At 43.3% G+C, this 13,879-nt stretch overlaps 1 protein-coding gene across 1 annotated transcript in view; it reads right to left on the reverse strand.

Annotated features, from left to right (window-relative positions):
- The window catches only part of LOC126474453 (putative inorganic phosphate cotransporter), a 155,684-nt gene extending 149,604 nt beyond the window's left edge, over positions 1 to 6,080 (reverse strand). The window contains exon 1 of the mRNA XM_050101925.1: positions 5,903 to 6,080. Within this exon, the coding sequence (XP_049957882.1) occupies positions 5,903 to 6,080 (178 nt within the window). The remainder of the gene's footprint in view (positions 1 to 5,902) is intronic.
- Between the last annotated feature and the right edge of the window lie 7,799 nt (positions 6,081 to 13,879).

Below are 13,879 nucleotides of genomic sequence, written 5' to 3' on the forward strand. Positions count from 1 at the left end.
TGCCACTGTGCTGTAAGGGCGCCACGGATGACAACCAGAGGAGTGATTTGTGAAGCTCTTCCTCTTGAACAAATCATCAAGTTTTTCTGAAAATATAACATTTGTTTGGCTGGATATCTACATCACATCTGCTGATTTCGGTCCCAACCGATTAATTTCTTTGTGGTGAGACTTTTTTTTGTCTTAGAGTGTATTTTGTAGGCATTAGGACTTTTCCTATAAATTTAACCTGTAGTGTTTTCTGATATTATTGAAAAAGATTAAAACATTCTCAAACTTTTGGGGCCACTTTTTTTCGGCATTTATTTCGGATGATAATCAGGCCAGTACGAAACAATCGATACAATAGTCATACAAATTTGAGCTTTAACCCCGCCGCATTTTTATATCTGTACGTTTAGGCTAATTGCAAGAACTACTTTAGTGATTTTGATACTGTTTTCATTATTAGATAGAGAGATTCATGGATAAGATTTGTGTATATAATGAGTGTGTAATATGTGTATTGTTATCTGTTTCATATTTAATTGGGGTCTGGAGTGTCGTCTCGTGACAGTGGCGGGGGATACCATCTGGTCAGCTGAGAAGCAGTGAACAGCCGCTGCAGCTCCAGATAGTAGCAAACTTTGCCCAAAATGTATTATAAAGTTATGTCCTCCATCCGTGTTTTTCTCTTAGTGTGTGAAAGCTACCTTTTAACTACTGTAGGGATTTTATATGGTTTTCACTAATAGACAGACTGATTCATATGAAAGGTTTGTGCATATCACTACACGTTACAGAGAAGTCGTCCGGCTGTAGATATTTATTGCCACCCGTGGGTCACTGGGGCGGGTCGCTAATTTTGATAAACTGTAGCCACTGTTTCATATGAAGATTTTGTGTGCTTCTTCTTACTTTCTATGAATTTTTTTAGCTGTAACACATTTCTGTAAGCAGAGCTATAAAATCTATAATAAACACACTCGTTTTATTGCATCATGTTCCAAGAGTGAATTTTCATTGAGTAGTACAGAGTGCGCTAATATGAAACTTTCTGACACTCTAAAATTATGTACCAGACTGGACTTTGAAACTGGGATCTTCGTTTTTCGTACGCATACGTTACAGTGACTGGGCTACCCAAGAACAATTCAGAGCCGCCCTCACAGCTTTACTTCTTCAGTGTCCCCTCCTACCATGCAAACTTCACAGAAGTTAGATAAAAGAATACTAGCGGTAATGGATCTGTGAGGTTGGATTCTGAGTCATGTGAGCACTTGCTGGAGAAAACTTCGAGTCCCGGCCCAGCAAATAGTTTCTTTTCTATCAGGAAGTTTTGTATCACATCTCTTATTGAAAGGGGTATAACATTCATTGTTACCAAATTAGAGATTTGTTATTATGCCTCCAATAGTATCAAATATTTGATTATTATCATAGGTAAATTGTTAAAATCCTCTGTTGTGCGGTGTTCAAAATGTAGGGTCAGCGCAAATGTACTATGAAACTAAGTAGGTATATAACATCATATATTAAAGAAATTGCATCATTGACGATCATTTGCAAGGGCAGAAAATGAGAAAAAATTAACAGTTGTTCCAAATAAAACTGCTAGGAATTGCAGATGTCATGGTGAAAAAAAAAAAAAAAAAGACTTTGATACGCGACGTGTTAAAAATGATAGTCGATATTGTGATATTTTAATTGTCAAAATTCAACTGTAAAAAATACATTGTAGTTAAATAATTCTTCGTAGGCTATCTACATCTACATATATACTCCGCTAGCCACCAATCGGTGTGTGGCGGAGGGCACAATTCGAACCAAAATCATATTCCCCCCTTCTGTTCCGCTCGCGGATCGTGTGAGGGAAAAGCGACTGTCTGAACGCCTCAGTACGAGCTCTTATTTCCCTTATCTTTGAATGGTGATCATTGCGCGATTTGAAAGTTGGTGGTAATAATATATGCTCTACATCCTCGGTGAAGATCGGGTTTCGGAATTTAGTGAGCAGCCCTTCCGTTTAGTGCGTCGTCTATCTGCAAGTGTGTCCCACTTCAAACTGTCTATAAGATTTGTAACGCTCTCGCGATGGCTAAATGTACCAGTCACGAATCTTGCCGCTCTTCTTTGGACCTTCTCAATCTCTCGAATTAGATCCAACCAGTAAGAGTCCCATACAGACGAACAATACTCCAAGACTGGACGAACTAACGTATTGTAAGCTATTTCCTTTGTTGAAGGACTGCATCGCTTCAGGATTCTACCAATAAACCGCAATCTAGAGTTCGCCTTACCCGTTACTTGTGTAATCTGATCATACCATTTGAGATAATTTCGAATAGTCACACCCAGGTACTTGACGGACGTTGCCGCTTCCAAAGAGTGGGCATTTATTTTGTACTCGTACTTTAATGGGGACTTTCGCCTTTTTATACGCAGTAGGTTACACTTACTAATATTGAGAGATAACTGCCAGTCATTACACCACGCATTTATTTTCTGCAAATCCTCATTGATTTGTTCACAATTTTCGTGTGATATTACTTTGCTGTAGACTACAGCATCATCGGCAAATCAACAGAAACTAGCCGCTATTGTAATTTTCTACCGCTTATCGAATGAATACCAAATTCAGTTCCAGATTCTAATGTATAAACAGATTACGGTATCCCTATTAAGATGAAATATGTATTTGAATATTCTCGTCTAAAAATTGATATAATTTTAAATATTTCGAAATTTTTACCACTCTATTCTTTTTCTTTAATTTTTTCCCATTGCGTTATTACAGAGCAATGGATGAAAATGCTTTCCTCAGTAAAGAACCAAACTGAATGTGGCCAGTATCTGATCTGGTCTGACTTCTTCAAACATCATTTTCGACATTTTATGCTGTCGTGTAGGGCAGATAAGACACATTTTTGTTGCTGATAACGGATGTCTATTGTTGATTCATTAGTCATACGGTAAGCTACAGATAGAAAGGTGCAAGGTGAAGCCCATAGTTGATTGCAGCGCTATTTTCGTGGCGCTTGATACAACTTTTGGCAAGGCCTTGTAATCGTTGGTAGCCCTCATTCGCATTGTGGTTGTCCACTTAGCTGCAGAGCCCCCTAACCGGATGCATGAACTGGTAGAGGAATCAAATTAACTTTACGACTTTGCATCAGAAACGGCTACGGCTGAGATTTTAACGTTTGCACAGGACACCCTATGTTCGTTGTATCTGGTAACTTACTACAGTGTGACTGACACGTGCCTATAACGAATACATCTAGTGGAACCATCGCAGCACGCGTCACCACCGAGTCAAAACTGTTTTTCACTTCTTCTTCGAAATTCCATCATGGCTCTCTCACTTGCTTTGTAATAATTGGAATCAACAAAGTGTGTCATCACCTACATCAGAAAATAGCTTCTCTCCACATTATAGAAAAAGACCCTCCGTGCAACTTCAACCGAAGTGGAGAGGAAGCAGTACCGAGTTTCATTTGGGGATTAATCTATATCGAGATGACTTAATTGGTAAAGCATTGCACGTGAATGAATAGTGTTCTACTCTGGCGCCATAGTTGAAGTAGGGATTTAGCGTCCTCTCCTTTCATTCATTCCATAAAAAAATTTAAATTAGTAGAACACTACAACAATTCTCTCAGTCATCAGAGGTTTCCTTCGTAATATGCATGAAATTCATAATAAAAATACGTAAATAAACAGTTAGCGGAACCATAACGAACTGAAGAAGTGTCAGAAATATGGTAAGTCAACAAACATTACTAAAAAAAAAGTTGATTGGATATCAAATACTACGTGAAAGGAAATGTCACTTCCCGTCAAATTTTCATTCTAGGTCTGCGCCACATACTGAGTGTGGGATCGGAGCTTCGAGTTTTTCCGGGAGTGGGCTAAGGGTACTTAGAGGACCATTAGGGGCAATAATTGTGCATTGCAGCCAAGACATCTACGTCGATACAAACATTCATACATTATAAAATGTAATGTAGATTTTTACTTTCGTATTATACTGATAAGGAGGCTAAGCCGCTAACAAAGTAAACTAAGAAATCCTGTTATTGGAATTTTTATGTACTGCCGCCAAAATTATAGCGTCCCGCCAGGGGCGGCAGCTTCCTTCGTCTCTAGTTTATAGCCGGTCCTGATGACTGTTTTAAATGCTACAGATGAAAAGGCTGAGTCATTCACAAGCAGAGGCGGTGCAGGACATTTGCATTATGATTTAGTGTTTCATTAACAGTAAATTAAATTAGGGAGGATGTATTAAAATACTATAATTTCTGATATTTCTCAACGTAACGTCTCACGTGGACTACACTTAGTAGTGATACGGTTCACTGAATGAAACGTGATGAGCGTAATTCACGTAATGATTAAAACTTTGAGAAACACTGAGGAAAAAGGTCAATGAACAATTTTAATACCAATGTAGTTTCTAGTTATTACATTATTACGTCACACACCGACTACAATTTGTAATCACTATAAAAAGATGACATGTACTTGGAACTAAGACGTAAATGCCAAATAAATTAGTTTTTCGATAACAGTAAGAATGAACCAGTTAAATAATTTCGAAAAAAATGTAATTTCCGATTTTCTTTTCATTGTAATTGCTCGCACTGACTATAATAAGTAGTGTTTTGGATCTATGCAAGAAATTCTACGGACCTGAAACCTGAATATATTTTACTTAATGTTTCAGAATTTTTTTTTAAAGTACAGTTTTCGATTTTGCTCGATGTAGCGACTCGCGCAGCCTATAATAAGCAGTGTTTTGGATAACTGTAGAAAATGTCATGTAACCGAAAACTGAACACATTGTACTTAATTGTGTAGTCCTTCAGTGACTAAAGGGGAAAGCATTGAACTATTTTCAAAATAATAAATTTTCTGATTATTTGCACGGTAATTTCTTATACCGACTGTAATTAATAGTGATGTAGATCACTGAATGAAATGTTAAGCACCAGATACAGCGATAGAATTTATGTTACGATTTATTCTTTGGGAAACAGTAATCAAAACCAATGAAAAATATTAGCAACAATGTAGTTTCTGATTTTTCACGTTGTAATGTCACTTACTTGATAGCGTTATGGATCACTATAAGACATGAGAAGATAAATAAAAATTAAATAAAGAACGTGCACCTGGAACCTGGATATAATTTATGTAATTGTTTACTCTTTGCGGAACAGTAAGATAAAATAAACGAAAGATTTGTAGTTTGTGATTTTTCTCGTTGCAGTGTCCGGCGCCGATTCTAAGTAGTAGCGTTTTGGATATCTGCAAAAAAATGTCATGCACCTGAAACCTAAGTGCTATATATGTAGTGCTGTAGTTTTTCAATGACAGTAAGAGGTCACTAGCGAATTATTTTCAATAAATCAAAATTTCTGGTTATTCGCGCAGTAATGTCTTACGTCGAGTGTAAGTAATAGTGATTCGTGACACTGAACGAAATGTTGTGCACTTGGAACAGGACATAATTTATATAACGACCTAGTTTTTGGCAAACAGTATTCAAAAACAAATGAAAAATTTTAATAACAATGTAGTTCCTGATTTCTCGCGTTGTGATCTACATACCGAGAACTACTGGTAGTGTTATGGATTACTGAATGGTACAAATTTTAAAAAATAAAGCCTTGCTTGTGAAACGGGCGTAATTTAGGTAGTGGTTTATTTTTTGGGGAACATTAAAAGGAAATGAATGAAAAAATTTGGAGAACATTAGAAGGAAATGAATGAAAAATTTAATTTGCTATTTTTCTCATTGCAGTGCCTCACGCGCCAATTGTTCTTAGTGGTATTTTGTATCACTTGAGGAAAGGTCAAGTACATGACCCTGAGGAGCAAAACGCCCGGAGCGTGTTGCGAGCAGGCAGAAGAGTCTTACTCTTGGTGTCGGGGGGCAGCGGCGGCTGCTGGTCGTCGGCGTCGGCGTCGGTGGCGGAGCCGGTCCCGGTGCCGGCGGCGCAGCCCCCGTTGGCGGTGGCGGCCTTGAGCGCCTCGCCGACGCGCTGCTGCACGGCGGCGGGCAGCGGCAGCGGCTCCAGCGACACCAGCGTCCTCATGGCGGCGGCGGGCGGCACTGCCGCTGCCACAGCCTCCGCACCCGGAGCCCGGCCCTCCCCGCGCCGATCGTTAGCCCCCACGTGCGAACTGAGCGCTCGGCGCGGGCACGTGAGCGGTGACGTCACGCCCTACCCTGGCCACTCCGCGCATTGTTGATCCCCGGCCCGGCAGGCGGCCCGCGCCGGTCGATGGTCAGATGGGCGCAGGTCGCGGCCGCGAGAGGGGGGTGTCCGCCCCACTCCCGCTCCTGGGCGACTGCGGTTCCGCTTCGGAGACAATTGGACCGCATTTGCTCCTGTGCGTCTCTGCAATCGTCCACGTAATCTGGCGGACCTTGCAAATTTCAGATGAGATGATTCTGCTGAAGTAGAAAGTGTTCCTTCATTTAGAATCAAAATTTAAATGCGTCCGCGATAATTACGAGAGGTCTTTACTTTTTAGGTCAGGCCGGAGAAACGAGAGAATACTGTACGTCCCTATACGCTTGACACACATTCGAAACATGTTACATTGACCACCACCCGGGGTGGCAAGCGCTTCAGGGAAGGGAAATCGAATTAATGACGAAGGGTCGCAGTGCCGGCCTGCCTGGATATGGTTTTTAAGCGGTTTCCCACATTCCACTAGGTGTGTACCAGACTGGTGACTGGTTCAAAATGGTTCAAATGGTTCTAAGCACTATGGGACTTAACATCTGAGGTCATCAGTCCCCTAGACTTAGAACTACTTAAACCTAACTAACCTAAGGACATCACATACATCCATGCCCGAGGCAGACTCGAACCTGCGACCGTAGCAGCTGCGCGGTTCCGCACTGAAGCGCCTAGAACCGCTCGGCCACAAGGCCGGCGGTGACTGGTTCCCGAGGCCGGCCAGAGTTTGCCAGCGGTTCTCGGCTCTACAGTCTGGAACCGCGGGAACGCTACGGTCGCAGGTTCGAATCCTGCCTCGGGCGTGGATGTGTCTGATGTCCGTAGGTTAGTTAGGTTTAAGTAGTTCTATGGGACTGATGACCTCAGAAATTAAGTCCCATAGTGCTCGGAGCCACTTGAACTGGTTCCCGAATTCCGCCTCAGAGGCATTCTACGCAATTAGGAATCGTTCGCACAGTGGCACACAGAATTTACTCTACATGTGCACAGATTTGGTACACTGCTGCTGTCCTAGCAGGGGAGGGGAGGTGGGGGTGGGTAGCTGAATGGGACACCTTATCTATTTGGTCCCCTTAAACACTTACTCAGCGTCAGATTCTTACATTTATCAGAGAAGTACTGTATTTCTAATTCCCTGCATTGTGCTGGTGTGAAGCTTGGACTGCAGACACCTGCGGACCCGTTGGAGTAGTGATGCAGCAGTTTATAACCTTCCGTAACAAAAATCTTCGTTAAAGCGTTTGTAGCAGGCCGCTGTCGCCGAGCGGTTCTAGGCGCTTCAATCGGCAACAGTGCTGCTGCTACGGTCGCAGGTTCGAATCCTGCCTCGGGCATGGATGTGTCTGATGTCCTTAGGGTAGTTAGGTTTAAGTAGTTCTAAGTGTAGGGGATTGATGACCTCAGATGGTAAGTCCCATAGTGCTCAGAGCCATTTGAGCCATTTGATAATTACGAGAGGTCGTCACTTTTAGATAACGCTGTAGAAACGGAAAATACTGTACGTTATTGTACGCTCGACACACATTCAAAACATGTTACATTGACCCCCCCCCCCCTTCCGGGTAGCAGTCAGTGTTAATGCAATCGCTTCCGGCAAGGGGAATCGAATTAACGACGAAGCGTCGCAGTTCTGGCCTGCCTGGATGTGGTTTTTAGTCGGTTTCCCACATTCCATTAGTTGTGTACCACACTGGTTCCCGAGAAAATGTTCGTACAGTGACATACAGAATTTCCTCTACATGTAGACAGATTTGGTACACTGCTGCTGTCCTGGCAGGGGAGGGGAGGTGGGGGTGGGTAGGTGAATGGGAGACCTTATCTATTTGGCGTCAGATTCTTACATTTACCAAAGAAGTCGAACTATATTTCTAATTCCCTGCATTCTGCTGGTGTGAAACTTGGACTGCAGACATCTACGGACCCGTTGGGGTAGTGATGGAGCAGTTTATGACCTTCTGTAACAAAAATCTTCGTTAACGCGTTTGTAGTTTTGCACGTATCAGTTTCCCAGTTTCGCAGACTTCTTTCGGAGAATACAGAAGCATAACAGGAAGAGTCTCGATCCTGGCAACGGATTCTAGAAAAATGGTTCAAAAAGAGAACTACTTAAACCTAACTAACCTAAGGACATGACACACACCCATGCCCGAGGCAGGATTAGAACCTGCGACCGTAGCGGTGTCGCGGTTCCAGACTGTAGCGCCTAGAACCGCTCGGCCACCTCTGCCGGCATTCTAGAAAAATATGAAGTATATTTAACACAGGGCACTTTTCCGTTTCTTGAGCCTGCGGATGAGCCTGGGTCCTAACCCACAATGGAGAAAATTCCAGTCAGATAACGGCTCCTGTTCACAGACTTACCGTAACTGCAGAAACCAAGGTACGAACAACAAATTGGAGTAAACTGAGTACGTCAAGATATAAAAGTAAACACCCTCCACTAAGAAAATACAAGAAAACATTGATTTCCAAAATGTAGGTCGAAATGATGCAAAAAAACATCACTCTCTTCATTTACACAGAAGCGTACCTTACATATCTAATCGAAATACTGACAATGATGAATCCACGCTTGTCATATATAATGGTTAAATTTTCATTTTTTGAAAGTTCCCGCCGGCCGGAGTGGCCGAGGGTTCTAGGCGCTACAGTCTGGAGCCGCACGACCGCTATGGTCGCAGGTTCGAATCCTGCCTCGGGCATGCATGTGTGTGATGTCCTTAGGTTAGTTACGTTTAAGTAGTTCTAAGTTCTAGGGGACTGATAACCTCAGAAGTTAAGTCACATAGTGCTCAGAGCCATTTCGACCATTTTTTGTAAGTTCTCAGTTTGTTGTTGACATATCTCTTAAGTCAATTGCACGACACATCTATTTCGGACAGTTCGCAAACGATGCATTTCTCTGAACTGGAATTTCTGGAAATTTGTACTAAAGTGATGTACTAAGCAGTGATGCTTATTATTATTATTATTATTATTATTATTATTATTGTATTAAACCATTTTATATAGCCCTACAGTATACTTGGCACTTTAAAAGTAGGTCTAAAAGCAAGTTAGATTTAGGGGGAAAGGGGCAGTGGACGGAAACTGTAACAAACTGTGAGACTCCCCTTTCCCCCCATTGTTCCCCCCACCCCCCAATAGCTTCCTCTCCCTCCAACCCCCCTCCCCTTCCGCCCGCAAGACCGGAGCCTCTGTGTCTGTCTCTAAGGGCAGATTGTAATACAATGAAATTGTAATATTTTAGTTCTGATACAATGATGTTTAACACTTGGTTTAAGAATCATGAAAGAAGGTTGTATACATGGAAGAACCCTGGAGATACTAAAAGGTATCAGATAGATTATATAATGGTAAGACAGAGATTTAGGAACCAGGTTTTAAATTGCAAGACATTTCCAGGGGCAGATGTCGACTCTGACCACAACCTATTGGTTATGACCTGTAGATTAAAACTGAAGAAACTGCAAAAAGGTGGGAAATTAAGGAGATGGGACCTGGATAAACTAAAAGAACCAGAGGTTGTACAGAGATTCAGGGAGAGCATAAGGGAGCAATTGACAGGAATGGGGGAAATAAATACAGTAGAAGAAGAATGGGTAGCTTTGAGGGATGAAGTAGTGAAGGCAGCAGAGGATCAAGTAGGTAAAAAGACGAGGGCTAGTAGAAATCCTTGGGTAACAGAAGAAATATTGAATTTAATTGATGAAAGGAGAAAATATAAAAACGCAGTAAGTGAAACAGGCAAAAAGGAATACAAACGTCTCAAAAATGAGATCGACAGGAAGTGCAAAATGGCTAAGCAGGGATGGCTAGAGGACAAATGTAAGGATGTAGAGGCCTATCTCACGAGGAGTAAGATAGATACCGCCTACAGGAAAATTAAAGAGACCTTTGGAGATAAGAGAACGACTTGTATGAATATCAAGAGCTCAGATGGAAACCCAGTTCTAAGCAAAGAAGGGAAAGCAGAAAGGTGGAAGGAGTATATAGAGGGTCTATACAAGGGCGATGTACTTGAGGACAATATTATGGAAATGGAAGAGGATGTAGATGAAGATGAAATGGGAGATACGATACTGCGTGAAGAGTTTGACAGAGCACTGAAAGACCTGAGTCGAAACAAGGCCCCCGGAGTAGACAATATTCCATTGGAACTACTGACGGCCGTGGGAGAGCCAGTCCTGACAAAACTCTACCATCTGGTGAGCAAGATGTATGAGACAGGCGAAATACCCTCAGACTTCAAGAAGAATATAATAATTCCAATCCCAAAGAAAGCAGGTGTTGACAGATGTGAAAATTACCGAACTATCAGTTTAATAAGTCACAGCTGCAAAATACTAACACGAATTCTTTACAGACGAATGGAAAAACTAGTAGAAGCCAACCTCGGGGAAGATCAGTTTGGATTCCGTAGAAACACTGGAACACGTGAGGCAATACTGACCTTACGACTTATCTTAGAAGAAAGATTAAGGAAAGGCAAACCTACGTTTCTAGCATTTGTAGACTTAGAGAAAGCTTTTGACAATGTTGACTGGAATACTCTCTTTCAAATTCTAAAGGTGGCAGGGGTAAAATACAGGGAGCGAAAGGCTATTTACAATTTGTACAGAAACCAGATGGCAGTTATAAGAGTCGAGGGACATGAAAGGGAAGCAGTGGTTGGGAAGGGAGTAAGACAGGGTTGTAGCCTCTCTCCGATGTTGTTCAATCTGTATATTGAGCAAGCAGTAAAGGAAACAAAAGAAAAATTCGGAGTAGGTATTAAAATTCATGGAGAAGAAATAAAAACTTTGAGGTTCGCCGATGACATTGTAATTCTGTCAGAGACAGCAAAGGACTTGGAAGAGCAGTTGAATGGAATGGACAGTGTCTTGAAAGGAGGATATAAGATGAACATCAACAAAAGCAAAACAAGGATAATGGAATGTAGTCTAATTAAGTCGGGTGATGCTGAGGGAATTAGATTAGGAAATGAGGCACTTAAAGTAGTAAAGGAGTTTTGCTATTTGGGGAGCAAAATAACTGATGATGGTCGAAGTAGAGAGGATATAAAATGTAGGCTGGCAAGGGCAAGGAGAGCGTTTCTGAAGAAGAGAAATTTGTTGACATCCAGTATTGATTTAAGTGTCAGGAAGTCATTTCTGAAAGTATTCGTATGGAGTGTAGCCATGTATGGAAGTGAAACATGGACGATAAATAGTTTGGACAAGAAGAGAATAGAAGCTTTCGAAATGTGGTGCTACAGAAGAATGCTGAAAATTAGATGGGTAGATCACGTAACTAATGAGGAAGTAGTGAATAGGATTGGGGAGAAGAGAAGTTTGTGGCACAGCTTGACCAGAAGAAGGGATCGGTTGGTAGGACATGTTCTGAGGCATCAAGGGATCACCAATTTAGTATTGGAGGGCAGCGTGGAGGGTAAAAATCGTAGAGGGAGACCAAGAGATGAATACACTAAGCAGATTCAGAAGGATGTAGGTTGCAGTAGGTACTGGGAGATGAAAAAGCTTGCACAGGATAGAGTAGCATGGAGAGCTGCATCAAACCAGTCTCAGGACTGAAGACCACAACAACAACAACAACAATGATGTATACCAACATTAAGAATAGTGCTCGTCATCTGTAGCAGTATCATGCTTCGACTAAATTACAGTTCCTTACTAGCCCGGCCAAATGTTTTCCATACGTCCTCTTCGGGAAAATCCGAATAACTCAGTTATCATGGTTTCTGACATTCTCTATAGATTTTGTAATCAGTTACAGCTGTTAAAAGAATTTAATTCTTCTCTGTACCTTTCATGAAAATTGCTTAACGCCATCTTTTCGAATGAGTTGTACTGGATAGTTTCGCCTAGAACTGCAAAATATCTGGAGCCTACTCTGGATGCCTTTATTTACCTTCTCTTCTTGGATCGGAAGGTACTTTTGCATTTCGTGTCGCTGAGTGTTCCTTATGGTTCTCCTCAGCAGCTGAGTGGTTAGTTGGCCTTTGGCTGTGCTGCGGTGAGGAGGCGCTGTTTGTGTTCCGGCCGCGGAGAGAGCGCTCGTGTTGTTTACATCGTACTCGGCCGTTTCGCGCGTGCCGTACTCAGCATATAGATCACTATGGCGCACCAGTACAGAAAATCGACGCTCAAATTTACGTTCCGCAACGAATTTGCACGGCCCAAAGCTCTTAAAGTCGAACGATTTTTACGAGAAGAAGTTAAAATCCCGGCGACCGAAATTCTCAGCATTCACTTGTCCATTGTGAGTAGTACCGTACATGTCAAGATCATCAACGACGCAACATGTGAACGGATCCTTCGGGAAACGAAACAGGGCCTCCGCTTCTGCCATGCTGATGGCAATGTGGGGACTGTGCACGTCGATTATTCTGGCATGGGACTTCGAACTACCGGCAGAGGACGTCGTGACAGCGCTGCGCCCCTACGGCACGGTACATGATCATATTGCGGAAAAATGGACGCAATTCCAGACATATCCTGCGCTGAACGGAGTCCGCCAGGTCCGAATAGAACTTAAAAGACATGTACCTTCATATCTGAATATCAGTGGCTGCCGTGCCATCGTCATCTACGACGGGCAACCGAAGACCTGCTCTGGTTGTGGGAAGGAGGGTCACCTCAGATCTGAATATATCCAACGTCGAATCACTCAACTGCCGCCGGCTGCTGCGGACCCGCCGTCGCAGCCGACGCTGCTTCCCGTGACTTCTGCAGCAGCCCTGACGACAGCTACCACTTCACCACGACAGCCGACATCCACTGTTGGGTCGCGGCTCCATCCTAAAAATACAGGGCGATGACGACACACCCGTTCCACAAGCTACGGATTCAACTCCGATGCAGCCGCCCCCGTCGACGGGTAACAAGATATATGACGAAATGGTTCAAATGGCTCTGAGCACTATGGGACTCAATTTCTGAGGTCACTAGTCCCCTAGAACTTAGAACTAGTTAAACCTAACTAACCTAAGGACATCACAAACATCCATGCCCGAGGCAGGATTCGAACCTGCGACCGTAGCGGTCTTGCGGTTCCAGACTGCAGCGCCTTTAACCGCACGGCCACTTCGGCCGGCGGTACATGACGACAGCATGGTCGTAGACTCGCTTATTGTGCCTACGGCTGCCTTTGAGCCGGAACGTCGTGAATCTTTGCCATCGTCTGACACAGAAGGACACACCAGGAAGCAACGCTCTCCGAAGCGACGGAAGCGGAGGCGTAGAGCAACTTCCGAACGGGATGCGGCACAGCCTCCAGAGGACGACGACTCCACCTTCAATGACGACGCTACCACAGAGGCAGCCGCCATTTGCTGCAGTGTGGCACCACCGAACGGAACTGAGGACAAACCACATATATCTACAGTGGCAAAATCGGATGCCGATATGCAGGACAGATGCTGCCCACCACCTTCTGGAGTGCAAGCACCCATGCCGTGTCCTGAGAAAGCTAGGGAAGCCGATCTTGCTTTGAGTTCCCCGAAGTGGGCGGATGACCACGACGACGACGGAACCATGCAAGTTACGCCAACAGGGCCCACGCCATTCGCGCCGGCTCTCTAGAAAGGACTGCAGGTGAGGTTTCGGGGGATGCGGAGGTGTCAATACAATCAGAAGTGACATAAG

Source organism: Schistocerca serialis, chromosome 4 (assembly GCF_023864345.2).
Source record: "Schistocerca serialis cubense isolate TAMUIC-IGC-003099 chromosome 4, iqSchSeri2.2, whole genome shotgun sequence".
NCBI classification, from domain to species: domain Eukaryota; kingdom Metazoa; phylum Arthropoda; class Insecta; order Orthoptera; family Acrididae; genus Schistocerca; species Schistocerca serialis.